At 42.1% G+C, this 25,902-nt stretch overlaps 1 protein-coding gene across 3 annotated transcripts in view; it reads left to right on the top strand.

Moving 5' to 3' along the window:
- Window positions 1-25,902, top strand: part of LOC140739502 (dihydropyrimidinase-related protein 3-like) — a 223,962-nt gene that overhangs the window by 181,549 nt on the left and 16,511 nt on the right. For all 3 annotated transcript variants that reach the window (XM_073067857.1, XM_073067856.1, XM_073067858.1), the window contains exon 12: window positions 9,576-9,755. In XM_073067857.1, coding sequence (XP_072923958.1) covers window positions 9,576-9,755 — 180 coding nt within the window. The remainder of the gene's footprint in view (window positions 1-9,575; window positions 9,756-25,902) is intronic.

The raw sequence follows: 25,902 nt of genomic DNA on the forward strand, positions 1-25,902 counted from the left end.
GTCTTGCTAAACCATGGATTTGCACCTTGGAAAGTTTGCACCAGGGTGCAAGACCGGCAGTTGCCCGAGCTGCAAGTCTCCCCTCTCCACGCCACAGATGTTGTCCAAGGGAAGGGCACTAGGACCCATGCAGCTTGGCACCGGTGTCGTCGCAGAGCAATGTGTGGTTAAGTGCCTTGCTCAAGGACACACACACAACCTCAGCCAAGGCTCGAACTAGCGACCTTCAGATCACTAGACGAACATCTTAACCACTTGGCCACACGCCAACAACAATATTCCTTAGACATATGCTCAAGTTACTGCTCATAATACTTGAATAACAGTCTCACTAACACATTTATGAAGCCTCAGCTTTATATCCTTACTTTTATATTCTAGTCCCTTCAAAGTGAATGCAAGTATTCCATTTGCCTTTGTTAATACTGACTCAACATGCAAGTTAACTTTTTGGGAATCCTGTACTAGACTTCCTGAGTTCTCATTACTTGAAAGGAAGAAGATGGATGCCCACAAGCTGAAGAAAGGCCATCTCTTTGATAATTGATCATCCAGTTTTACTGCCTCTGTTGTTAACTCTGCCCAAAGCCTTTTATAGTATCTCCATGGTCCCTGCCGAGCGGAAGCCTTTGTGCATCAAGTTATATTTAGTGATATATCATCGTTACCTGACAGACTTTATTTGAAGCCCAGATAGGATGGATGGAGAGCAATTTACAATGTCCTTCATGTAGAAATGTCATAAACGTCTTCAAAAGCATTTCCACCACCACATACAATATGTTGGAGAAATACAACCCCTTAATCCAATATTGATCCAGATCTCCTTTTTGAAGAGTGATGACAGCTATATAGCTATTATCTGTTTAAGCCTCTATCCCAGGGTTTTCATCAACTAATTCACAATATTAGTTATTGCTGTATTAAGTCTGTAAGCACGTGTCAGGGTGAAACTTGGTTACCAGGCAGCAAATTGTGCTGCTGTGTAATGGGACAAATGTGTTTGAACTAGCAAAGTTTGTTTTGGGTCATGAAACACTGGTTCTGTGGCTGCGTAAGTCTAGCGAAGACCATCTCCGGCCCCATCAAACGTGTGAGACTGAGGTGCAAGCCCGCCCCGAAACACCCTGTTTGTGTGGACGCTGCCAGATTTGTTACAAATAAGTACCATGAATTAACAGACAGTACACTGCATACAATTAAATGATTTAGCTTTATAATTCCTAATTTGACTAAAGGGTTAGTAAAGAAAAAGCAAAAAAAAAGGGCCCATTTTAATGAAACAGTCTAAAGTGTACAAGTCGGAGTTCACAGTTTCCCCTTGGCCGATCCTCCTTCGATCTCCCCGGGCTTCGTCGAATCTTACCCACGCTCAGGCTCAAATCCTACAACCTCTTCTCTCCAGTGTCTTCTCCCTTTATCTCCCACCGAACAAAAAACCCAGCTCACCCCGGTGTGGGGCACACAATGTGAAAACACACTCGCTTCATTGGACGGCTCATATTCCAAAGCACCCCTTATCTCTAACCATAACCCAAACACTGCTTCTACAGAAACGCCATTACATTAGCAGGGAAACCTTTCCCAGGGTGTTACAGCTATATCATATTTTAATGAAGGAAGCTAGTTGTATTTCTAAAGCTTTTAACTGTACTCTAATTTCCTTTTCCAATGTAATGTTGAAACACAATTGTCACATCAGACAGATGAGATGCAAAATTCAGGTTTTCTTCGAAATAGATTTGTCACAGAGCCTAGAACTGATTATTTTGTCTCTGCCAGGAAGGTGTCGGGAGTCGGTACAGAGTGTGATCCAATAGCACTCCCCGGTTCCCACAACACTGGAATTCTTTGTGGTTAGACATCAAATAAGTCCTTGGCTACCTAATCCAGTTAATTTATCCCAGGGTGGCAACAGGTTATGAATAAGATGAACTCAATTACATTATGTCCCCATCTATCGCTCAAAGGTACACTTGCATTGTATCCTGGTTGTTCACCTTTCAGGAATTACCTTGTAAATGTATGATGGAATTTTTGTGGCACTTGCAGCTGTGCCTGTCTTTTCTAGTTTTTATTTTCCTTATAAAAGCTGTTAATGAATAGACTGAAAAGTGCACCCTTCCATCACGTTTCCAACCTCCCCTCCACCCTCCCCTGTTGCTTAGAGGTAAGTCAATAATAAGTTCTGTAGCCTTATTGTTTTGCATTTCTCCCAGAAATTGAAGGTTAACTCCCAGTGGTGAAAGAACATTCACAGTCACACAATCAATAGGTTTGTAGAGATGGGAGGAGAAGCACAAGAAATCAGGGACAAAACAACAGCCAGTTAAACTGTGTCTAGCTTGATTCTTGACTGAATTTCAAAGCTGTCAATGAATAATGCAAATAACAAGGAGCAAGCCATTCAGCCCATTGAGACATGGCTGATTTGATCATAAATTCAACTTTGCATTCCCACCTACTTCTTCCCTTTCCTTAACACAAATGCATGTACCTTTGCTTTGAAGTTATTCAAAGATTCATCACAAACAAGATAAAATCTGCAGATGTTGGAAATTGTGTGTGTGTGTGGCTTCAAAGGTTCATTGTACTTTGACTAAGGAAATTCCAAAGAAAAGGTTGCCACACTTATCTTCAGGGATATCTTGTATTTATAAATTTGGACCCTGTTTCTAGATTTCTAACAAGAGAATCAGAATTAGGTTGATTAAGACTGCAACAATATTGTGACAGTACAGTGCAATATGTAAAATACAGTATAAATTACAGTAAGAAATGCATATACTGTATAGTTATGTCCCCGAATCTGGTGAAAAGGGAATATCCTCTACATGTCTGCCCTGTCAAGACCAATCTGTCCTTTTGTTGTGCAATTAAATATTTTAAACCTGATAAAAGAAAGGCAGAAGGAAGGTTAAAGTCTTTGTGTGCAAAAAGAAAATTTGAATGTAAAAGTTCTTAAGCACACAGCAGGTGACACAGCAGTACTACAAGGCTCTGCATTCAAATGTACGGAAATCCAGGGATTTTGACAAGCACCAGCAGTTTAGTCAATAGAATCTTGCAGATCTGGAGCCATCAAGGGCACCTTTGGTAACCTGGCTAATACGGGACAAGCCAGTGTTTAATTGTCTTTCTGGTGAAATTGACAAACATGCCAAATCCAAACATTTGCATCTTTGAGTGGGTTTATGGCTTTGGTGGGGGGAGAGAGAGAGTCTTTGAGGAATGCCAGACATTACGTAAAGGCTTGTAAATGCAAAAATAGAAAATGGTAGACTTGTACATCAAAGTCATTGGTATCCTGATTAGCAGGTAGCTTATCATCTGTAAATGTCTATTTGCAGTCTTTCCCATGAGTTTCAATGTTTCCTGTAAGTCGTGGACTTGAAATTTTGAAGCAACTTTTTATAAATGACTGAGAAAGAGTAGCAAAACCTTATTTAGCTACCTACTTAGTGTAAAGTGGTTTACATGTTTCAAATTGGCTCAGCAAGTTGATTGACAAAGGAAGAATTAGTTCGTAGCTGGAATTATTTTATTAGGAGACAGGCAGAGATGCCGGCGTATTCCTAAGAGAAATTGGTATAGGTTGTTTTTGCTTGTTATCAAATGCCCATTGGAACTTTAAGGTGAGCACTCACAGTTTATGCCCAGATAGCCAAATGTCCTGCTGGCATTTGCTTTTTGGTAGATCATGGAAATGACTCACCTGTGAAGTCCATGTCGACTTGTGGGCTGTGAGGTGAAGTAGAATACGACAAGAATGGTTTGATTTTGTACGATGGCAAAGTCAAGTGGGACAGTGTACAACCCGAATGCAAAACATTATCTGAGCTCCTGTTGGATCCTCGGAATTTAAATAACATTACAGAATTACCACCACACTATTAGGATTTTTTAAACAAAATAACCAGACTATACCTCTCAAAACTCTTCACTGCGGTTGTTTCAGCAAATAGCAAATATTAAGTACAAGTTGGAAAAGGATAAATAAACAGGCTGTTATTATTTTTGGAGTTTAGGAAGGTTATTATCTAGGAATCCATTGGGCCTTTCCCATTCTTTGAGAGAGATACCGGGCTAGGAATTTGCACCCGCTGTGGCAGTCAAATTAGACACCTGAGTATCTATTGGGACTGTCAGCAGGTGGGACCCAGCTTCAGTCCTGACTTGGGGTGCTGTGTGTGTGGAGTTTGCACGTTTTCCCTGTGCCTCTGCGTATTTTGCCATGGTGCATCAGCTTCTTCCCACATTCGGAAGCTGAGAGGACTATTGGCTAGTGTAAATTGTCCCTTGTATGTAGGTGAGTGGTAGAATCTGGGGAAAATTGATGGGAACTTGGGAGGAATAAAAATGGAATTAATGTAGGGTTAGTGCAAGTGGGCAATTGATGATCAGTGTGTGCTGAAGGGCTGTTGTCATGCTGTGCAGCTCTATGCTGGATGATGTATGACAGTCCTATGTACCGGAAGCACTCTGTTCGGTGTTGAATAAGACTGACCTATGTGAAGCCACTTTACCAAATTGAATTACAGGTGGTTGAGTTTCTTCCTGTGCTTGGCAGCTACATCAACTGTCTTGAAGAGACCTCTGGAGGGTAGGCTTTGAACTTGCTGCTTATCTGACTGGTGGGAAGAGGAGGAGCAGAGCGCTGGACAAGTTGCATATTACTAGTCCCACTGCCCACTACTCAGTCACACTTCCTGCTTCCCACCACCCTCGAACCTTTTAACCCTCTCCAGCTGCACCTGGGTTTGCAACTGACTGATCACTTTACCTTCATCAGGCTGGAAGGTATTTCAACTGATGGCTACAGCTCACTCATGCTGTACTTGTTAGGCTAGTAGTCTGAGTTTTGCCTTGTTTTCATTAAGGGAACAAGCAGAAATATCTCAGTGTGGCTTTGTGTCAGAATTTATTTCTATTGGCTACAAATACTCCATTTAAAACACCACATGGGATCATCAACACCGTCCTCCTTCTACAAATACACATAAAGTGAAAATTTGGCAAAGTCCTCTCCCAGAAGCCATATCTTAAGAAGCACCTGTCATCACGATGCAATAAATACTTTGCTTTCCATTAATCAGCACTCATTCCCTTTTCTCTTCTGTCCATATTTGCTTCAAACAGGTCTCGAATGAGTCTGTACCACGGCTGTAATATACTATGTTTTTCTTTTCCGCTATAATCACTCTTCAGCTTAGCGGAGTGTAGGGTGTCTAGTTTTGGAAATGGAAAGAAAACTTCAATTTGAACTCATAGTGGTGGAATTTCAACTTTTGCAATGTTGCAGAACATATGTCAGTCTCGGAAGGAATTGCATAGCCTGTTATCTATTGCATTTGGATCAACAGAGTGCAAAATTTTTGCCATTCCTATGGTTCTGCTATTTTGGTATCATACATTGAAGTTCACAGTGTTATATTTTGGAATCAGTTTTGGATGGTGGATTCTCCCTTTGGGAGTTTTTAGTGGTCCACCTGGCCTTGTTGGGCCACTGTACCACCAGATTGATTCAAGTTTCCACATTCTTCCCACCCCCCCAATTGTTTCTTGCCTTCCTCTGTCAGGTTTTCCCCGTCACATCCTTCTGCTAAATACTTTTTCTGCTATAAGAAGTCGTTAGAAATCTCCACTCAATTTGAAATCCTCCAACCCAATTTAACCCCCATCCCCATTTTTGGAGTCCTCTACCTTGCTTGGGATCCTGCAACCCCATGCTTTTGCTCACCTATCCTAGGGTTTTGAGCACACCCTCAAACACACTGTGATCGGCTCTAAGAGCCCCCTGCCCTATTTAAACTCAGCATATTTAGCTGGAAAGACGAACTGTAATGCGGTGTGACAGTCATCTGGGATATATCATTTTGATCTGTTGTGTAGCTTGTTCCTAATGTGACTTAAACGTACTATTACTCGCAGTTCCAGAAGGGAACGTGACAGTTAAATTCCATTTTGTTTTCATATTTTTTCAAGTTCCTCTCAAAATAGAGTTGTTTACCATTCTCTTGTGAGGTCAAACTAAATCATTCAGCACACATTTTTTTGTAGTGAGTCCCTGTTGCCTGCCAGGGTGCACGAAACTTTGCTGCTGTCTGTCCTTCCCCACTCTTCACAGTACCTCATTGCCCATTCTCCTGGACAAGCCTCTTACCCCTGAGCAAGAACATCCAGCTCCGTCTGAGGGAGTGTGTGAACTTAGAGAGGTGGAGGTCACAGCTTAGAGTGCTGAACCAGGAAATGGCTCTGTGGAATTTGACTGAACCTAATTTTTTGTGACTTGTTTTTTGTGCTGAGCTGCCTGTAGCCCAGCCTGTCATAACACTTCTGCCTTTTTGGAGCTCATATCTCTTAAGATGGGAAATAATATGAATTCTAGATTGTTTTCCACTCCCTTTCAGAGAGGCTGAGCTGAAAATTCATAGCTCGGAGCTTTCATGACAGGGAAAGCAAGTAATTAAATTCTGAGCTTCCGATTTGTCTGTTATATGGGAGCAACTTTGAACATGAAGCTGCTTCAGCTAGGTTAGTTGTTGAGATAAGCAACTTCAAATGTTTAGATGATCCCAGTTACACTTTATGGTGGTGATTTACCCCCCCCCCAAACATACGTCTCAAATACTGCCCTAATTATTTATACTATTAATTATAATACTACCCTAATACTGCAGTAATTATTTATGTTTATTTATTGAGATACAGTATTGAACGAGCCCTTTCGGTCCTTCAAGCTTCACCGCCCAGTAATCCGCCAATTTAATCCTAGCCTTATCACAGGACAGTTTACAGTGACCAATTAACCTACCAAATGGTACGTCTTTGGCCTGTGGTCATGGAGAGAATGTACAAGCTCCTTACAGACAGCGGCAGAAATTGAAACCAGGTCGAATCCATCTCCCACTCTCGGCAGTTTCTACAGATGCACCACAGGAAGCATCTTACCTGGGTGCATCACAGCTTGGTGTGGTAACCATTCAGCCCAAGACTGCAAAGGATTGTGAACACAGCCCAAGCCATCATAAACACCACCCTCCACTCCATTGACTCTGTGTACACTTCTCGGCTGTAGCCAGCATGCTGAAGGACCCCTCCCACTCCAGTCATTCACTTTTGTCATCCCTCCCACCGGGTAGAAGCTCGAGAACACTTGCTGCTAGCCTTAAAGACACTTCTTTAATGTGCCAAAGGTGAACTCTTGGACTTTTAATGTTCCTTGTGATGACCCTTACCCTCTAAGCGTCTACCTGTATTGTACTTTCTGAGTAAATGTAAAACTATATTCTATATTCTGTATTTTTTAAACTACCTTGATGTACTTGTGTATGGCATGCAAACAAAAGTGTTCACTCTATTTTGGTACTTGTGAAAATAATAAACAGTTGCCAGTTTTAGTCATTTATTCTTGCTGGTTCTGAATCTGTTCTGTCTTGGGGTTCAAATGTAAATTTCTTGCCTGAGGGATTAATTACTGAGAAAGTGTTCCTATTTAAGTTCAGGCAGTGTATATTGGCAGGGTACGAAGTGAGTAAATTGGCTGCTTATCATCGCATGTATCAATATATAGTGAAAAACGTATCTCACATTCTGTCGATACAGATCAATTCATTATATATTGCATTGAGTTAGTATAAGGTAAAACTATTGCAATGTAAAATAATGTGTTTCTCCTACTAAGTGTAGTGCAGGTAGACAATAAGGTGCGAGGTCGCAACAAAGTAGATTTTGAGGTCAGCAGTCCACCTTATATTAGGTCATCGTGTAACCGAAAAAATGTTGTCCTTGAGCTTGATGGTAAATGCTTTCAGACTGTTTATATTTTCTTCCCAATTGTGGGGGGGATAGTCCTTGAGCTTGATGGTAAATGCTTTCAGACTGTTTATATTTTCTTCCCAATTGTGTGGGGGGGGGGGGCGATTGTGGAAAGAAGGAATGTCTCAAGTGGATGTGATCTTTGATTATGCTGGCTGTTACACCAAGGCATCGACAAATATAGACACAGTCTGTGGAGGAGTGGCTGATGTACTGAGCTGTGTCCTCCGCTATCTGGAGTTTCTTGCTCATCATGGACAGAGCAGTTGCCACACCAAGCAGTGATGCAGCTGGATAGAATGTTTTCTATGATGCATCAATAATAATTGGTGAGAGTCGAAGGAGACCTGCCAAACTTCTATAGCCTACTGAGGAAGCAGAGGTGCTGGTGAGCTTTTCTAACTGTAGTATAAGCATGGTAGGACTGGGACAGGCTGTTGGTGATGTTCACTCCTTGGAACGTGGAAGTTCTCACTCTCAACCTCTACATCACTGGTGTGACAAGGAGCATGTGACCACCCCCTTTATGAAGTCAATGACCAACTCTCATTTTGCTGACTTTGAGGGAAAGGCTGTCAACATGAAACCATGTCGCTAGGCTCTCCATCTCTTCTGTTTTCTGACTCACTGTTTTTTTTTGAGAGAGACAGACTGCGACAGTAGTATCATCTGCAAAGTTGGAGATGCAGAATCTGGCCGTGCAGTCATGAGTGTACAAGGAATAGAGTAGGGGCTGAGGACACCTTTGCTGAGGGTAATTTTGCCCAGAGGTGTTGCTACATATCCTTACCGAATGTGGTCTGTTGGTCAGGAAGTCAAGGATCTAGTTGCAAGGGAGATGTTGAGTCCCACATTCAGGAGTTTGGGGATGAGTTTGTTTGGAATTAAAATATTGAAGCTCACATTAATTCAATAAATAGTAGTCTAACAGAGATGTGTTTATTGTCCTGATGTTCCAGAGATGAGTGTAGGGCAGGGAGATGGCAGTTACTTATGGTGGAGACTCATAGCATCATCATCAATAAATTGTAATAGGATTCATTGCCATTGATCAGGCTGACTTCATTTTCAACATGCCTCTGTTAAGTCCCCAGAGGCAGGTCACTTTGAGAGCTATATTGTTCAGAAATCAAAATAAGCTTGGTATTTACCTGTGTGGTCAAAAGAGTGTCTTGATTTTAATCAAAAACAATTGAATCAGATGTTGAGCTGGTGCTCATTCCTCCCTTTAAAGATAAAAACAGTCTGCTGGAAACATTTAGTAAGTCAGATAGTATTTGTGGAAAGTGAAATAGAGTGAACGTTTTAGATGCAAGATCTTTCCAGGCTGGAAAAGAAAGACCATAAGATATTGGAGCAGGATTAGGTCGTTTGGCAGGAAACCTGACAGCAGATCTTCAATAGTGAAAGTTTCCAGCATTTTGTGTCTTCATATTGGATTTTAAACATCTGCAGTTTTTTGTTTCTTCATGATACCTGTTTGCTTACAGGTATATGTAAATTTATTGGGAACCGTTTTGGCAGTAGACATGTTAACTACCTGTTAAACGCTCCTTGTCTTTTTCCTTTCTCCACTTTGCATTATTAATCAAAGGCCTCTTTTGTTGATGTAATTTTGACGAAGTAACACTAGTTCCAATTTCCTTGCCACTCTAAATGAATTAAGATTTAGTACTTTGAAATTTTTCTGCTGATGTTGAAGTACGTGTAGATCTTTGTTAATCATTTCCTTTTGATCTTTTTCCCTTTCTGCCTAGGCTGCTGAGTACAACATCTTTGAGGGGATGGAGTTAAATGGGGCTCCTATTGTTGTCATTAGCCAGGGGAAGATCGTGCTGGAAGATGGAAACCTTCATGCCACTCCAGGAAACGGGCGCTTTGTCCCTTGTAAGCCCTTCTCAGACTATGTACACAAGCGCATCAAGGCACGAAAGCAGGTAAGGTGCCCACGGTTTGCAGGAAGAACCATCAGTTATTTCAGAAACACAAGAGATTCTGTAGATGCTGGAGCAACTCACACAAAATGCTATAGGAACACAGCAGGTCACGCTGTAGGAAATGAAGACTCGATATTTCTAGATTCTGCTCTCCAGAACCAATCACCTCTCCTGCTCTAGGTTCCTCTTTAAAATGCGTCTTGTTGATCAGTTTGTTCTTTGGTCACTTGTACCCATGGGGCTCCACATCTGATTGGTTTGCTTTGAAGTGTCTGGTCAGGTTTTTTACCGAAGGCAGGAAAAATGCAGGTTACTATTTTTGGTATACGTTTAGGTGAATGGCAGTGGTAGAGAATGTGACGCTGTTACAATATATTCAGTTGATTTGAGGGTTGCATTGAAGTCGCTCAATGTGATGGGAATAGTGGGAGATGTTTGAATGATGAACTGCTATGTGACACAACATAATTCATCGAATTGGTCGAAGTGTATTTCCTCCAGCATTGACCACTCCTGCTTTTTGGGAGTGATAGTTGATGATTGTGGAATTGGGAATGTGCCTGGGAATCGGTCAGTCTTTTGTTTGTGGAGATGTGCAAGTCAAGTAGCTCCAGTCACCCTTAGAATATGTTTTTCGAGACTCGTGAACCCAGTGGTTCAAGACTGCAATCCATCATTAAGGACCCTCACTACCTGGGACTTGTCTCCTTCCCATTACTGCCATCAGAGAGGGACAGGAGCCTAAAGACCCACACTCAATATTTTAGGAATAACTCCTTTCCCTCCGCCGTCAGATTTCTGAAAGATCCATGTAACCATGAACACTATTTTGCTCTTCCACTTCTGTACTTTTTATTGTAAATTATAGTAACCTTTCCATCCTTTGCACTGTACTGCTGCCACAAAACCTGAGTTTGATATCTGGAGCCTTCTGGGAGAAGTTTCAGTGTGTCGGCTGGACCTAGGCTTTGATGCCTTGGAGTTCTCTGCTTGGTAAGCAGAAGAGCAGAGCATGAGTCAAAAGCCCATTGCCCTCCTGTGAAGGTTTGCTGGTGACACCTAAAGGTGCAGCCATGTCATGTGGCATGACACTCATAATGATTCCACTAGGCTGGTGCCCACCTCTGAGGTGGCATTACCTGCTGCAGTTGGCCACCTTTCTAGAGTTTTCATCACATGCTCTCTCACTTTCAACTGCCCCACAGCCTCTTTTTTCCCAGATCCATTGTTATGGGGTTCCCTCTCTCTCACCTGGGGAATGTGGAAACTTTGCATTCCCCCTCAATCATTCCTAAAACAGTCTCCATCTCACTAGTCCTGCCTATGGTATAGTTGTAATTAACACATGCGGTATGATTTTCATTTCTCCCAGGGTTTTAATTTAGAGGCTAGTTACTGTATCCTGGATCTGCCAAGTTTGTTCTAGAAGATTGGCATTCTTGCCCTGTCTGAAATTGAAGATGACAGTGCCTACTGGGTGCTGGCACACAGGGAATGGCTAATCCTTTCCTCTGCCCCTTTAAACATGGCTACCTGCCATGTACCTACAACTGAAGTTCCTGAGGTAGATGCTGTCACTGTCCTAAATCACTCTTAATTAGTCTCAGGCTTTTGAGATGTGATTATCTTTGTGGTTATCAGGCTTCTGCAGGAAATGATAAACCCAGTGATATGTTGGAGGGAGGGATTATTCAGGCCAGCAGTGGAACCACACCCCCACCCACCCTTCTTTGCTTGGGCAACAGCCTGATACTCCTTCAGTATTTGTTCCAGTGTCACACCTGGAGAGAAAGATTTATTCCCAGTAATTCAGGGTGAACTGAAGGCAGAAGCACACAGTGCCATCTCTCCTCTGCCTGTGAGTTCATACGTGATGTCATTTGGGGGATGAATGACAGGCTTAGATTCTGAACTGGATCTTTGAACTTTTGAGACAGGTGATAGACCCAGATGTAGCACCAGGCATATTGCAGAGCCAGGGCTTGATGAGTTGAAAATCCCAAGGGTGATATTAATATGCCTTAGTACAACTTGTTTAATCTGCTTCAGATGAATGAGAGTACCTACCTTTAAAGCAGTGCTCAAAATGAGTGGCTAGAAATGCCCATGTGCCATATGTGGCTAGTTGGGGAGAGGTTTCTCCTTGGCTGCAAGCATTGAATGCAGACAGGGGATTGAGTTGGGTGTGAACACTCCTCTCTGGTGTCTGTTCTCATCAATAGCAGGTGGAGGGGGCAAGGACCACCAGTAGTCTATATAGTTACATGCGCTAACCAACAAAGGTGGCCTGTCCCTCCATTCACACACCCACACCAGGAGACCGAACTGCCTCTCTCCATCAGACAGCCTCACAAGTCAGCTCTGCCAAGAGTGGTTTCTCTGCAGTCTGACCTTTCTTTGATAAATCCACCCTCACAAAGAGGGGGGAATATGAGAATGCCAGACAGTACTGCACTCGGCCTAAACTGACTTACTGCTGTAATCCTTGGCCTCTCCACTTTAAGTACTGAATTATAACCACTAGCAGGCATGCAGAAAATCTGTTGCATGTCTGCTCACTGCCTTTCCCCTTTGCACTGTCACTTTCCACATATCTCAAGAGCTTGAATATTTGCTCAAGAGCTCAGGAAAGATACACAATGTCAAAAAGCGAAACCAGTGCAAAAGCCCACATCCAAATCAGGATGGGAACTATGAATTCCTGTTCAGCAGTTAATTCCATTGGCTGATGAAAGCTGTTTTAGTTCTAAGCTCACTTTGAATATCAATTGGAACCTACCAAATGTTAGGGTTTCTGTCATTGTCTCTGGCTAAGCTGGCAGGAAACTTCTAAATGCAGGCTTTTGAAACTTTTTAATCAACAAATATGCAAAGTTTTATCAGATGTGGCAGAACTCCATTTATTAATATGACAGGGCCTGTCTCCCTCCAACTCTTGAGGTGTATTCTGGCATGGCACTTCCCAATCCCTGCAGGGTACCCTGACCTGGTTACCTGCCTGCAGTATCCTTTATAGAAAGTGCTCGCGTCTTAAGGAAACCATCTTTTTTATAGCTTCATCCATGAACCCAGTCAGACAGACAGACATACTTTATTGATCATGTAAATGTGTTTAGAGCTTCCAAGAGCACACTTCGCTCTTGACAAGGAAGGAGTGCCCCAGTTATAGTAGCTATACAAATATAGTATAACACAGAGGAAATTGGTGAAAACTGCTTCAGGTTTCCATAACTTGTGGACTCACTTTCAAGGTCTCATTCATCTTATGTTCTCAATATTACTTGTTTATTTTTTGTATTTGCAGTTTGCTGTATTTTACACATTGGTTGTTTGTCCCTCTTGTGTACATTTCTTTTCACCGATTCTGTTGCGCTTCTTTGTATTTTCTGTGAATCCCCACAAAAACCAAATCTTTTATGGATATAATAGTAAAAAGAGCGTATGTACTTTGAACTTTGAGTTGAAACTGAACGCGGTATGTTACATTGCAGTTGGGTTTGTTATAACACGGCTCAAACCTGTGGAAAACAATTGGGGTTGCAAGCTGATTGCCAATCGTACCATGGTAATTACATCTGTATATCATGTCTCAGTGGTCTGGTCTGTTGACTGCCTCTGCTTGTCATGGTGCACTCCCTCAAGTGCCCACAGTTAGCACAGTGTCCTCTGTGGACTGCCCATAGTTGCTCCTCTTTGCTGAAGGACACTGGAATGGAATATTAAGGAAAGATTTGAACCAGTTGACTTGCCCTGCAGTTTGTGGTGTTCTGTTGGTCTTGACTAATACTCACTTGAAGTCTGCAGGCTTCAAAACACACAGCAAGTAGAATAGCCATCTGATTATATATAATGTGGCCAGATATGACAGGATATCCTGTTACTGACTAGTACTGCCCTCTGAGAGATGACGGAACTCACGAGAGCATTGGCCTTTGTGCAATGAGAACAAAACCTACCCCTACCTTGCCCAGTCCCTTTCATTTCATATTTAGAATAACATGAATTACCAACCTCCCATCTCATTTTTCCTACCAGTAATTCTTGTCAAACAAAACATTTATTGGCCCCCTGTGTAAAGTATTAATAAGGCAGAACAGAGGGCCTTGATATCTGTAAAGGGAAAGGTGCTCTGCCCAATGCTTATAATGTATCGGGTGACAACATGTTTAAAGCTGGCTAAGAAATCTAATATTACTTTTATTTTTGCCAGCATTTAATGGGATTTTTACATTGTTAGCAAGCACTGGGGCAGAGTAACCCAAGTGCCCCAGACAGTCTAAAGCACAGACTGGTTTTTGTTAACGGAGTAGGTAAGCTGTCTGCAAGACAGGGAAGAGCAACCCCCATTTCTGCCTTTTGGGTTACTCTTCAAAACATCAGTCTCTGTACCTCCCTCCGCAACTGGATCCTTGACTTCCTCACCAGGAGACCACAATGTATGTGGATCGGAATGAACATCTCCTCCTCGCTGACGATCAACACTGGCGCACCTCAAAGATGTGTGCTTAGCTTACTGTTCGACTGTCTCTGGACCCATGACTGTGTGGGTGGGCACAACTTAAGTGCCATCTATAAATTTACCAACGCAATTATTGTTGGTAGAACTCCAGACAGTGACAAGGAGGCATATAGCGGCGAGTTACATCAGCTGGTTGAGTGGTGTTGCATTCAGTTACTGCATTAAGATGCAGTAAGTTACTGTATCTTGCTGCATTCAGTAAGATCAAGGGATTGATCAAGGGAATTCGAGGAAACACACACCAGTCCTGATCGAGGGATCAGCAGTGGGAAGGATGAGCAGTTTCAAGTTGCTAGGTGACAACATTTCTGAAGCTCTATCCTGGGCCCAACAGGTGGCTGTAATTACAAAGAAGGCACGACATTGGCTATATTTCATTACAAGTTTGAGTAGATTTGACGAATCTGCAAAGACACTTGCATATTTCTGCAGATATACCGTTGAGAGCATTCTAACTGGTTGTATGACCATGGAAGGGCTTCTACACAGCACCAGGAAAAGCTGCAGAGAGTTGCCAACTTGGCCACCTCCATCGTGGGCACCAGCCACCCAGCACTGAGGATGCTTTCAAGAGGCCATGTCTCGAAAAGGCATCAATAAGAGGATATACCTTCTCATTGCTACCATCAAGAGGGAGGTACAGGAGCCTAAAGAGAAACACTTAACATTTCTGGAGTACATATATAGTACTAAAGTAATTTATATTATTATGTATTGCTGCCACAAAACAACACATTTCATGACTTATTCCAGTGATATTGAACTTGATTCTGATTCAGCAGTTCACTTTGCTCTAACAGAGCTGCTAGAAGGTTCTGTGTTCATGCAGTTGACAGATTCACTTTTCTCGCCAGAACAATGCACAATGTTGGCTTTAGGCCGCAGCCTTTGCTGGTGTTAAGGAAAGTGGTAGTCATGGCTGCTTAGTCGGGTAAGGGTTCATTCAGTCCTGGCATCATAGAAATGTAACAGCAAAGACAGAAGCTATTCAGTGGGATTTAATCTCACTCTTTAATAGGACAACTTTGCCAGTCCTGTTGCTCATCGAATCAGTCACAGAGAGCAGAACTGGCACATACTAACCAAGATGCCCTCCTAATCTGGTCCCATTTGCCTGCATATGGCCCTTATCTCTCTGACCCTTTCTTGTTCATGCTCTTACCCAGATTTTTTAATGTTATTGTACTCTCCTCAACCACTTTCTCTGCTACCATGTTTCATGTGTGCATTGTCAATATATTTCAGCATTCCAACGGCAGGTATATTTGTTCTTCATACATTAAAATGAGAGGATAACTGCTCAAGAAAATCGTCACTTGCTTAGTTTAAGAAAAGCACAATAAATTAAGATAAGGAACTGTCAGAACTAGAGAACTACAAGTATTTGTGTGGAATCATAGTAACTGCCAAAATGAAATGATAACATTACAATTCATCTTTTAAATGAGACTAACCAAAAATAAAATACAAAAGCTGGAAACAGTCAAACACAATAATAAAAATAATACCCTTTGGTCTGTCTGCTATGACACACCTCAAAATAACTTTATTGCTAAGCAACCTAACAAATGAGTCTTGAATCTTCAATGTTAGTTAAGATTTGCAGGACTGAGAATTTAAACAAACTTGTTGTCCTGAGATAACAGTGAAAATTTGCACGTGCGATGTTTGGTGCTCATTAAAGTTTGCTAGATATGATTGCTTTGCCCAATAAATAAACAGCTGAGGCACACCTGTGTTGGTCTGCAGTAATATCCAGGGAAGGGAAGGAAGGTCAATCCATCAGAAAGCTCCAGAGACGGCTGTAACCATTCACTTCATCAGCTATAAATCCACCAACTAATGCTATTAGTGTAGCATTCCTGCACTTGGGGGCAGTTTGACCCCCCAGTGGCTCTTTGGTGGAGCACTGGCCTCAGCACTGGACTTCGAGGCAGATGGACCTGAGTTCAAACCCAGCCGGCTCCCAACCTGGCCAGCAGCTGTATCTGCGCGGCAGAAAGGCCTGACAATCTACTTCCGTATCTTGCCATGAAAACTTTATAGCCCCTATGGACCGTGAGGTCAGGAAGAGTCGGACTCAACTAAACAACATCAACTATCCCTTTTTGGTGGATAAGCAACCTGAACTAGGACTACATGGCGACCGGTCACTTGGTTGGCCAGCGACTCAGATTTACAACACCCTGATAGTAAGAAACAAAAGGACAAAGTAATTGCTTTTGAAGAAAGGTGCATCCTAAGGTCTATTGCTAAATTAGATAGGAATATCTACAATATCCATGGCTGCTGGATTAATTGCCATCATTTTGGTAAAAAGAATATGTGCAGTAATAATTTTCATTTATGTCAGAACTTTCAATGAACTACCATAACTTCATGTCCCTTCCAACGAGTATTGTTATAGACAAACTGATGATGTTAGGTCAGGTACACAAAGTCCTGTTCAGAAAAGTAGGATGTGAACAGCAGAGGGGTTAGAGACTGAGATCTAGGTGAATTCAGGTTGTAGGGGATAGAAGCAGACTCCTCCAGTAGTGTACTAAAGATGCCTAAGCAGGCAAATCAGAGTTCTCACTTGGCAGTGGATCAGGAGGACGTTACAAGGGTAATGGAGGATTAAACAAGATCATTTAAACTCAAAGTTTTGGGAATAAAGATAGGTTTGAAAGGATATACTTTCTGCCCCAAACTAAACAAAAAATAATAGATGAAACAGCAATAGAAATTCAGAATCAAATGGAAAGTTTATGAAGGAGAACAACTGTATACCCCAGAAACAGCAGTACAGACAGCTTGAGTAAAAGGACAGAGAACGGAACTGAGAGGATAAAGAATGTGCAAAGTTTACAAGATGGTGGAGCAGGTCTGATTGGCCAGAAAAACCTGTTCCCTTCCCTGTATCTCCAGATGAAAGTATACAGTCAGTAATACTTCCCTTATGTATGTTAAGTGAACTTCTCAGCACATCTGGGCATAATGCTTTACAAATGTGCATCAGTGACAGGATGTCAGCACCTCTCAGTCCTGACAGCAGACAGAGGGAAAAGTTCAAAGGATTTTTTTTCTCTCTAATTGAGCTACAACTGCACTATATATGGAGCTCCCTCTTGGACAGCAGTAACTGGGCAGAGAAGTAGGAGTGAAACATTCCTAAGTGAAGAGTTTGGAGCACTTTTGCATCTATTCAAGTATATTAACTCTTGTCAGGAGTTATCATTGCAGTTAGGCTACTTAATTGTTTTAAAAAAAGTATCCTCTGTTGACAAGACTGGTAGTGTCTCCTGCTTTTTTTTTTGTAAGACGGTTACGTACACAATCATATCAACCTAGAAATTGTTTGATTTTTTAGTGCGTAATTTTGTTATTGTTTTAGAAATTTTAGGTGCAGTTGCAAAAACCCAATCAAAATAACCCAGAAATAGAAACTGTAGGAAAGTATTATGAATATTAAGTTTTTCTTTAAATTCTGTAGAAAACTTACTACTACACTCTCTGAGAAAGTGGAAGCCCAGGTGCAGTTAAAGAAAAAAAATAACAAAACATGGAATTCCTTATGCTTTTGATTCCTAAGCAGTCAGTATTTAGAAGCCTTGGCCTAGAAGTGACACCAGCTCTCAAAAAAAATGCTGTACAGTCAACTATCATTGTGACCTAAACCAAAACAAGTATTTTGCATGTTCCTGGGTTTTCAGTGCCTGTGGAGAAAACTTGACTTTTTTTTGGAGGGATCTTTGTTTGCGCAAACTGCTTTATCTTTTCCCTTTTTAAAGCTCTCCCAAAGTGATTTCATCAGAATCAGTGTAATATCATAAGCATATGTCATGAAATTTGTTGTATTGTGACAGCAGTACATTTCAATACATTTAAAAAAAAAACTAAATTGCCATAAGTGTGTATATATAATTAAATTAAATAAGTAGTGCAAAATGAGAGGGAAAAAATAGTGAGCTAGTGTTTGTGACAATTCGGTAATCTGATGGCGGAGGGAAAGAAACTGTTCTTGAAACATTAAGTGCGTGTTTTCAGGCTCCTGTGCCACCTCTTTGATGGTAGCAATGAGAAGCAGGCATCTCCTGGCTGCTGTAGGCCCTTAATGGATGTCACCTTTTGAAGGTGTTGTCGATGCTGGGGAGGTTAGTGCCATGATCGAGCTGGCTGAGTTTCCAACTTCCTGCAGCTTTTTCCAATCCTATGCCCCTCCCTACAGATGGTTAGAATGCTCTCCGTGGTGTGTCTGTAGAGTGTCTTTGATGACAAACTGAGTCTCCTCAAACTCCTAATGAAATATAGCCACTGTCCTGTTTTGTAACTGCATCAATATGTTGGGCCCAGAACATCTTCAGAGATGTTCACACCCAGGAACTTAAAGCTGCTCACCCTTTCCATTGCTGATCCCTCATTGAGGACTAATGTGTGTTCCTCGACTTCCCCTTCCTGAAGTCCACAATCCTTGGTCTTACTAATGAGGATTGCAAAGTTGTTGATATGACACCACTCACAATGAACCGGCTGATTTATCTCCCTCCTGTACACTTCCTCGTCACCATCTGAAATTCTGCCAGCAATACTCAGAATATTTATAGATGCCCAGCCACACAACCGTAGGTGTAAAGAAAGTAGAGCAGTGGGTTAAGCATGCATTCTTAAGGTGTGCCAGTTTTGATTGTCAGCGAGGAAGAGATACCATTTTGGATCCGCATTGACTGTAGTCTCCCTTGCAGAAATCAAGAATCCAGTTGCAGAGAGACATACAGAAGGCCAGGTTTTGGAACTTGCTGATTAAAACTGAGGGTATGATTGTGTTCAACACTGAGCTGTAATCAATAAACAGCAGCCTGTTTTAGGTATGACTATTGTTCAGGTGGTGCAGGGCCTAGTGGAAAGCCAGTGAGATTGTATCTGCTGTAGTCCCATTGTGGCGATATGCAAATTGCACTGGGTGTGATCCTTGCTTCAGCAGGAGTTGGCTCCATTGATAATCAATCCCTCAGATCACTTCATCCCAGTAGCTGTGAGTGCCACTGGACTGTAGTTATTAAGGCAGCTCACCCTGCTCTTGGGTTCTGGTATGATCGTCATCCTTGTGAAGCAGCACGACTCTTTTGACTACAGCATTGAGAGACCGAAGATGTCCATGAACATTCCCACCAGTTGGTTGGCGTAGAATTTCAAAGCCCTACCATGTATACCATCAGGACCTGATACCCTATGAGGTTTTGTTGTGTATTTAATATTTCAGTAATATTTGAATAATATTGTAAATATACTGTTTGAACAAATTGAGCAGTGTTTTGAAGCAAATTAAATAGCCAATAAGAAGTGAGTAAACACGAGGAAATCTGCAGATGCTGGAAATTCAAACAACAACACACACAAAATGCTGGTGGTACACAGCAGGCCAGGCAGCATCTATAGGGAGAAGCGCTGTCACCGTTTTGGGCCGAGACCCTTCGACACAAGAAGTGAGTGCTTGTTTTGCTGAGTGTAATTGGTGAAAGAGCATACAGTTTGCTCAGAAGTTTAACTGCTCCAACTAAACCAGCCAAAATGAGCTTTACTGATATTGTGAAAGTAGAGCAGGAACAATTAGAACCAAAATAATTTTTGATTGCAGAATGCTTTAGGATTCATATGCAGAATCAAAAGGAAGGGATGTCCATTTCAGCTGATGTGGCTAAATTGAAGAGATGGTCTAAGAATGGCCATTTCAATGATGGGCTCAATGATGCACTTAGAGATCACTTAGTTAGGGTAATCTTACAAGAAAACATTCAAAAATGGCTCCTAACTGAAGTATAACTCATTTAAAAGAGCAATTGATATCAATATCAATGGAAACAGCACCCAGAGGACGCAATTGCAGTCAGGAATGTAAGTGTGCATCAACAAGATTGGAGTGTAAAGCTGAAATAGGCCTGGCCAAACAAATAGTGCTACCATTGTGACACGGGTTCACATACACCAGACCAACACAGGTTTAAAGGTGCAGCTTGCAGAAAAGGCAACAGAGTAGTAGGGCACATACAAGGAGCATGTTGGGCAGACAAATAAATGGATGTACAAGGAAGGGACGAAGGTAAAAAGCCAAGTTGTGGTTTCAGAAAGAGTATTATCCTTTGATGAAAAATATGATCATGAGAGTGACACAGGACTGGGTAGCTTTTGAGATTTTACAGTATGAAAACTAGCAGGAGACCAGCAATGTGACTTGCACCAGAAGTGAATGGCAAATTAAAATATAATTGGACACTGTTTCAATCATCCCATAAAATGAGTTTGAATGGTATTTCCAAGATGCTGATGTGAAGCTTGCAGATCTCCAGCTAAGAACTTGTACTGGAGAACAGACAGACAGACATACTTTATTGATCCCGTGGGAAATTGGGTTTCATTACAGTTGTACCAACCAAGAATAGGTAGAAATATAGCAATATAAAACCATAAATAATTAAATAATAATAAGTAAATTATGTCAAGTGGAAATTAGTCCAGGACCAGCCTATTGGCTCGGTCGGTGTCTGACACTCCGAGGGAGGAGTTGTAAAGTTTGATGGCCACAGGCAGGAATGACTTCCTATGACGCTCAGTGTTGCTGAAAAGATGACTCCTGTGGGAATGGCATTCATAACAATGAATACAGCAACCTACAAGCCACATTGGGCTTGTATGTGGTTAAAAAAATAATTAAGAGTGCCAGCATTATTGGGGTGTGATTGGCTGAAGTAACTACAACTAGATTGGAGATCCATCCACCATTTGCATGCCACAACCCTGCAATGGAGTCAACTGAAAGCGAATTAAGAAAGTTACTGGGTGATGTCACCACAGTGTTCAAGGATGGCAAGGAACATCTCCAAAGTCGCAAGACAGTGTTAAAAAGATTAAAAGATAATGGGCTCAGAGCACTAGACAACAAGTGTGAATTCTTCAAACTAAGCATCACTTACTGTGGTCACTTCATTGATGAACAAGGATTTCAACAATAGTCTGAGAAAATTCAAACAGTGATGGATAACCCAAGGCCAACGGATGTACCACAGTTATGATCCTTTTTAGGATTTGTCAATTACTATAACAGGTTCCTGGCAAACCTGGTTATTATGCTCCAACCATTGAACACATTACCACTGATTGGGAGGGGAAAAAAGGCAATGGACAAAGCAGGGAAAGGTAGCTTTCCAAAAGACAAAGGAAATGGTGATGTCAGGCACTGTACTCGCACATTATAATCCATATCGGGCAGTGAGGCTTGTCTGTGACACCTACCTTGTGGTATAGGTACAGTCACATTGTGTGATAGCAGTCAACACCCATTCCTGTTTCATCACATTCCTTTACCGCTGCAGAGGAAATTTATGCACATATTGACAGAGGGGTCTTGCATCTGGCTTCAACCAGTACATGTATGGGAGAGCACTTACCCTCATTATCGATCATCAACCACTCGTGTCAATTTTCCAGCCACAGAAGGGTGTTCCACTAACAGCAGAAGCACAGATGCCGAGATGGGCTCTGATTCTTGGAGGGCACAATTACAAAATCAAATTCAAGAGGACAGCTAATCATGGAAGTGCTGATGGATTGTCTTGTGTACTCTTGGAAAATGAAATACCTGAAAAATTTACCAAAGAGAACACTCCTCTTGGCATATTCTCCCTGATGCAAATCGAAGGTTTCCATACTACAGCAGAGTTGATCCAAAAGACCCCAGACTATCTCAGGTCTACATGGCCGAACCTCCACTTCCCCATTTATTTTGCCAGCAAGCACGGTCAAAATGAAAGCGTTGGCTCAAAGCTTTGTCTGGTGACTTGGGATAGATTGGCAGATCGAGCAGCTTGCAACGCACTGTTCGGGATGCCAACACATCCAGAAGATTCCAAGAGCAGTGCCTCTCCATCCTTGGGAATGGTCTGCATGCTCTGGCAGATGATTCATGTGGATTTTGCTGGGCCATTCATGGGCACATTTTTCTTGTTAGTAGTGGATGCATCTACTAAGTAGCCAGAAGTATTCCCAATAGCCTCGCTCAGTGTTAATAAGTTGAGAAGCCCCTTCTCAAGGGCTGGTGTTTCAGAATACTTAGTCAGTGACAATAGGCCACAGTTTGTTGTGGAACAGTTTTAATCATTTCCTGAAAGTAAATGGAATAAGATGTATTATATTTGCACCGTACCATCCAGTTGCAAATAGCTTGGTGAAAAGGTTTGAGCAGAATCTAAAGACTATACTGCAAACAGTGTCAGCAGAGCACAGTACACTGACACTGAATCAGTTGTTTACCAATTTCCTCACATATCGCAATGCAGCACACTCCACAACTAACAACTCAGCAGCTATCCTGTTCCTGGGTTTTTCCTCGTGCTCACATTTGGATCTGCTCAAACCCAATCTCAGAAGGAGTAGGCAGTACAAAGAGCTGAGACAGATTGAGGGTTCTTCACACAAGGATGTTTGATGCTTTTACTCCTGAACAGGCAGTCCTGTTGAGGGACAACAGAGGCGAATCAGAAGTGGGCACTTGGGAAGATTAAGGACAGAACAGGACCACTGTCCCACACAGTGGATATTGTGCCAGATGTCATCTGAAGACAACACATCACTTAGTTGCAGAGAGAAGAAAGGTGTCCAGTGCTGTCATAATTACTACCTGCTGTCCTAGAGCCGACTTCTACAACCACCATGGAGGAGGCCCCAGAATCTGAGATTGTTTCACAGCCACAAGTATCTCCCGCCGAGCACAGTGACCCCCAATCATGAACAGAGTTATCCCACACGATTAAGAAATCCCCCAAGTGATTAAATCTTAAGGCCTGAAAGGGACGATTTAAAACTTACTATGCTGTGGGTGTCTATAAAGTAGCTGTATTGTATCGCATTTTATGTATATAGTTGAGATGCATTCTTTATTGAGTTGGGTTTTATACTAAGCAGGGAGGAGTACAGTGTAATTAATATTTGAGTAATATCGTTAGTTTAAACACTCTTTACGTAATTGATTATGGGATACATGTGTGAAGAATGTGAATGGTATACATCATTACACATCCGAATCATGTGCACACCTGACTAAAATTCAAATGAAGTGTACAGGTTCTCCCGGGCTCACATGTTTTCATTTCTTTTATTCAGTTTCTGGAGTTACAAAATACAACATGTTCATTGGCTTGAAAGATGTTCTGATTGTAGCTTCTGAGACAGAGATCACGAGGTCACCAAATGTTGCAGGGATTCACACCGGTGTAGTTTATTCTCGCTTTCAAAGCATGCATAGAAGGGGTTGAGCTCATCTGAGAGTGAAGTATCACAGTCATTCATGATGTTAGGCTTCGCTTTGTAGAAAGTAATGGCCTGAAAGCCCTGCCAGAACTGGCGTGCATTCAGTTCAGTCTCCAACCTCAATTGGAATTGGGTTTTTTTTTTGCCCTTAAAATAGCCTTTTGTAGCTCCTACCTGGACTTACTGTATAATTCTGGAACACTAGTCTTGAATTCCACAGATCCAACCCTCAGCAGACTATGAATCTCCTGGTTTGTCCATGTCTTTTGGTTTGGGAATGTCTACAAAGGCACGTACTTATCCCAGAGGCCTTGATGAATTTGTTCACAACTGTAGTGTATTCCTTCAGATTCAAAGATGAATTCCTGAATACTGTCCAGTCCACTGACTCAAAGCGAACCTTTAGGTGCTCCTCTGACTCCCTTGACCATACCTTCTTGGTACCTACCGCTGCTGCTGCGGTCTTTATTGCAACATTAGTGTGGTGAACTACATATACCTGTCTGGACTGCTCCTGTGGCTCCTCCCACAGACCCCTGCTGACTGCTCCTGTGGCTCCTCCCACAGACCCCTGCTGACTGCTCCTGTGGCTCCTCCCACAGACCCCTGTATAAAGGCGATTGAGGCCTGAGCCCGGCCTCATTCTTCAGGATGTAGTGTTGTTCATTCTTCCAGTCAATAAAAGCCAATATCTCGCTGCTTACGTCTCAGAGTGAGTTATTGATGGTGCATCAATTAGTCTCTTGTGAGACTTTCAACTTCACTCTTTCGAGAAATTATAGTTCTTCTTTACTCACTGGCTAACTTTTAGCAACCTGTTTGTCCTGAGATCTTGCTATTTTTAAAAGAGCAGTACTCAAGCTTCATTCATGATTCCTTTTGTTTGCTGGCTTCTAAAACATCATGTGACTTGCATGTGAATGGACTGCTTTGCCCATAGCAGTTTCCTCAGCTTCCTAGCCCAAGGATACCAAACCGCCACTGCTGGAATCTGTCCCATTTGTTTGTTGTTCACTGTGGTATTCAGGGTATAGAGGCTACATACACAATGCTGTCCATTTTGCCTGTGGCATACAGGAACAAGCAAAAGGGGCACAGGCTTCTACTACCACTGCCAGTTTTCCAAGCATCCAGATGTTCAGCGTCTACTTTAGAGAGCTCTCTCACTAGAAGGCTTCAGTCAGAAGCATCAGGGTGCAGCCTTGGAGTATCATACGGACACTGCACTTCAACTATCTGTGGAGTTTTCATTGACTCCGTGGGAGCCCTTTCTACGCCCCATTATCTTGACAACATACATTCATTCACCAAAAGCAAAATTGTTGCTTGAATTGTGAAACATCCATCTAAGAGTTGGCTGCAAGGATCACACCTGGGATACTAAATGATGGCAGCTGATTGAATTTATAACCGAATGCAGAGAGCTTGGGGCCAAAACCGATGTGGTGTGGCAGCAAACACAAAAATGTGCCAAGGCTGTGCAGTAAACTTCACAATTGGAAATCCTCACTTTTTGTGGAACTTTTATCAATGTGTCAATGTAACACAGAGAACTATTTAATTAAACACTTTTTATTTCCATATTTCAGCCTCAATTCACTCCTGGCTTTTTGGCCTAGTACATCAATGCTGCACTACCAGACCTAGAGGCTATCACTATACAAAGGAGGAAGAGGAGACACTGACATGTTTCAAACTATTCTTTTATGTTGAAGCTACTAATTGCATGAAACGACATCGCAAATCAGATTCCCAACTTGGCCCATCTTTGCATGGGTCATTTCCTTATTTTCAAAGTTATGATGCAGTAAGGTAGCTCAGTTAGAAGTTCCGTTGCCTTGCACTTCCAGAGTCCTTTGTTCATCCCTGACCTTGGGTACCACCCTTGTGGAGTTTGCACATACTCCTTGTAATCACACGGAAATCTTCCTAGTTCACCAGTTGCCTCCCACATCCTAAAAATTTGCAGTTTGCTAGATTAATTACCAATTGCACATTGCTGTTTGGGAGTGGGTGAGTGGTAAATTTGAAGGGAATTAATGAAAAAACACGGAGAATAAAAAGGGATTGATGGAATAGGGTGATTGACAGCCGATGTGGACATCGTGCACTGGTGGTGGTGTTCCTGTGGAGTATGACTACGACTCTCAAAACTTATTGTAACAAGCTTTGGCTGAGTTGGTTTTACTGCTCCTTCCCACCCCCAAAAGGAGGGGGCTGTCCAGCTATAACACTATAATCCAGTCCCGTTCCAAGCCATCTTGAACCCAAGCACTAAATGATCTTTTTCCCTTATACCACATTAGCCCTATGGGTTTATAGGTGTTACTGGTGTTCGAGATTCAA

This window comes from Hemitrygon akajei, chromosome 15 (genome assembly GCF_048418815.1).
Source record: "Hemitrygon akajei chromosome 15, sHemAka1.3, whole genome shotgun sequence".
Classification (NCBI taxonomy): domain Eukaryota; kingdom Metazoa; phylum Chordata; class Chondrichthyes; order Myliobatiformes; family Dasyatidae; genus Hemitrygon; species Hemitrygon akajei.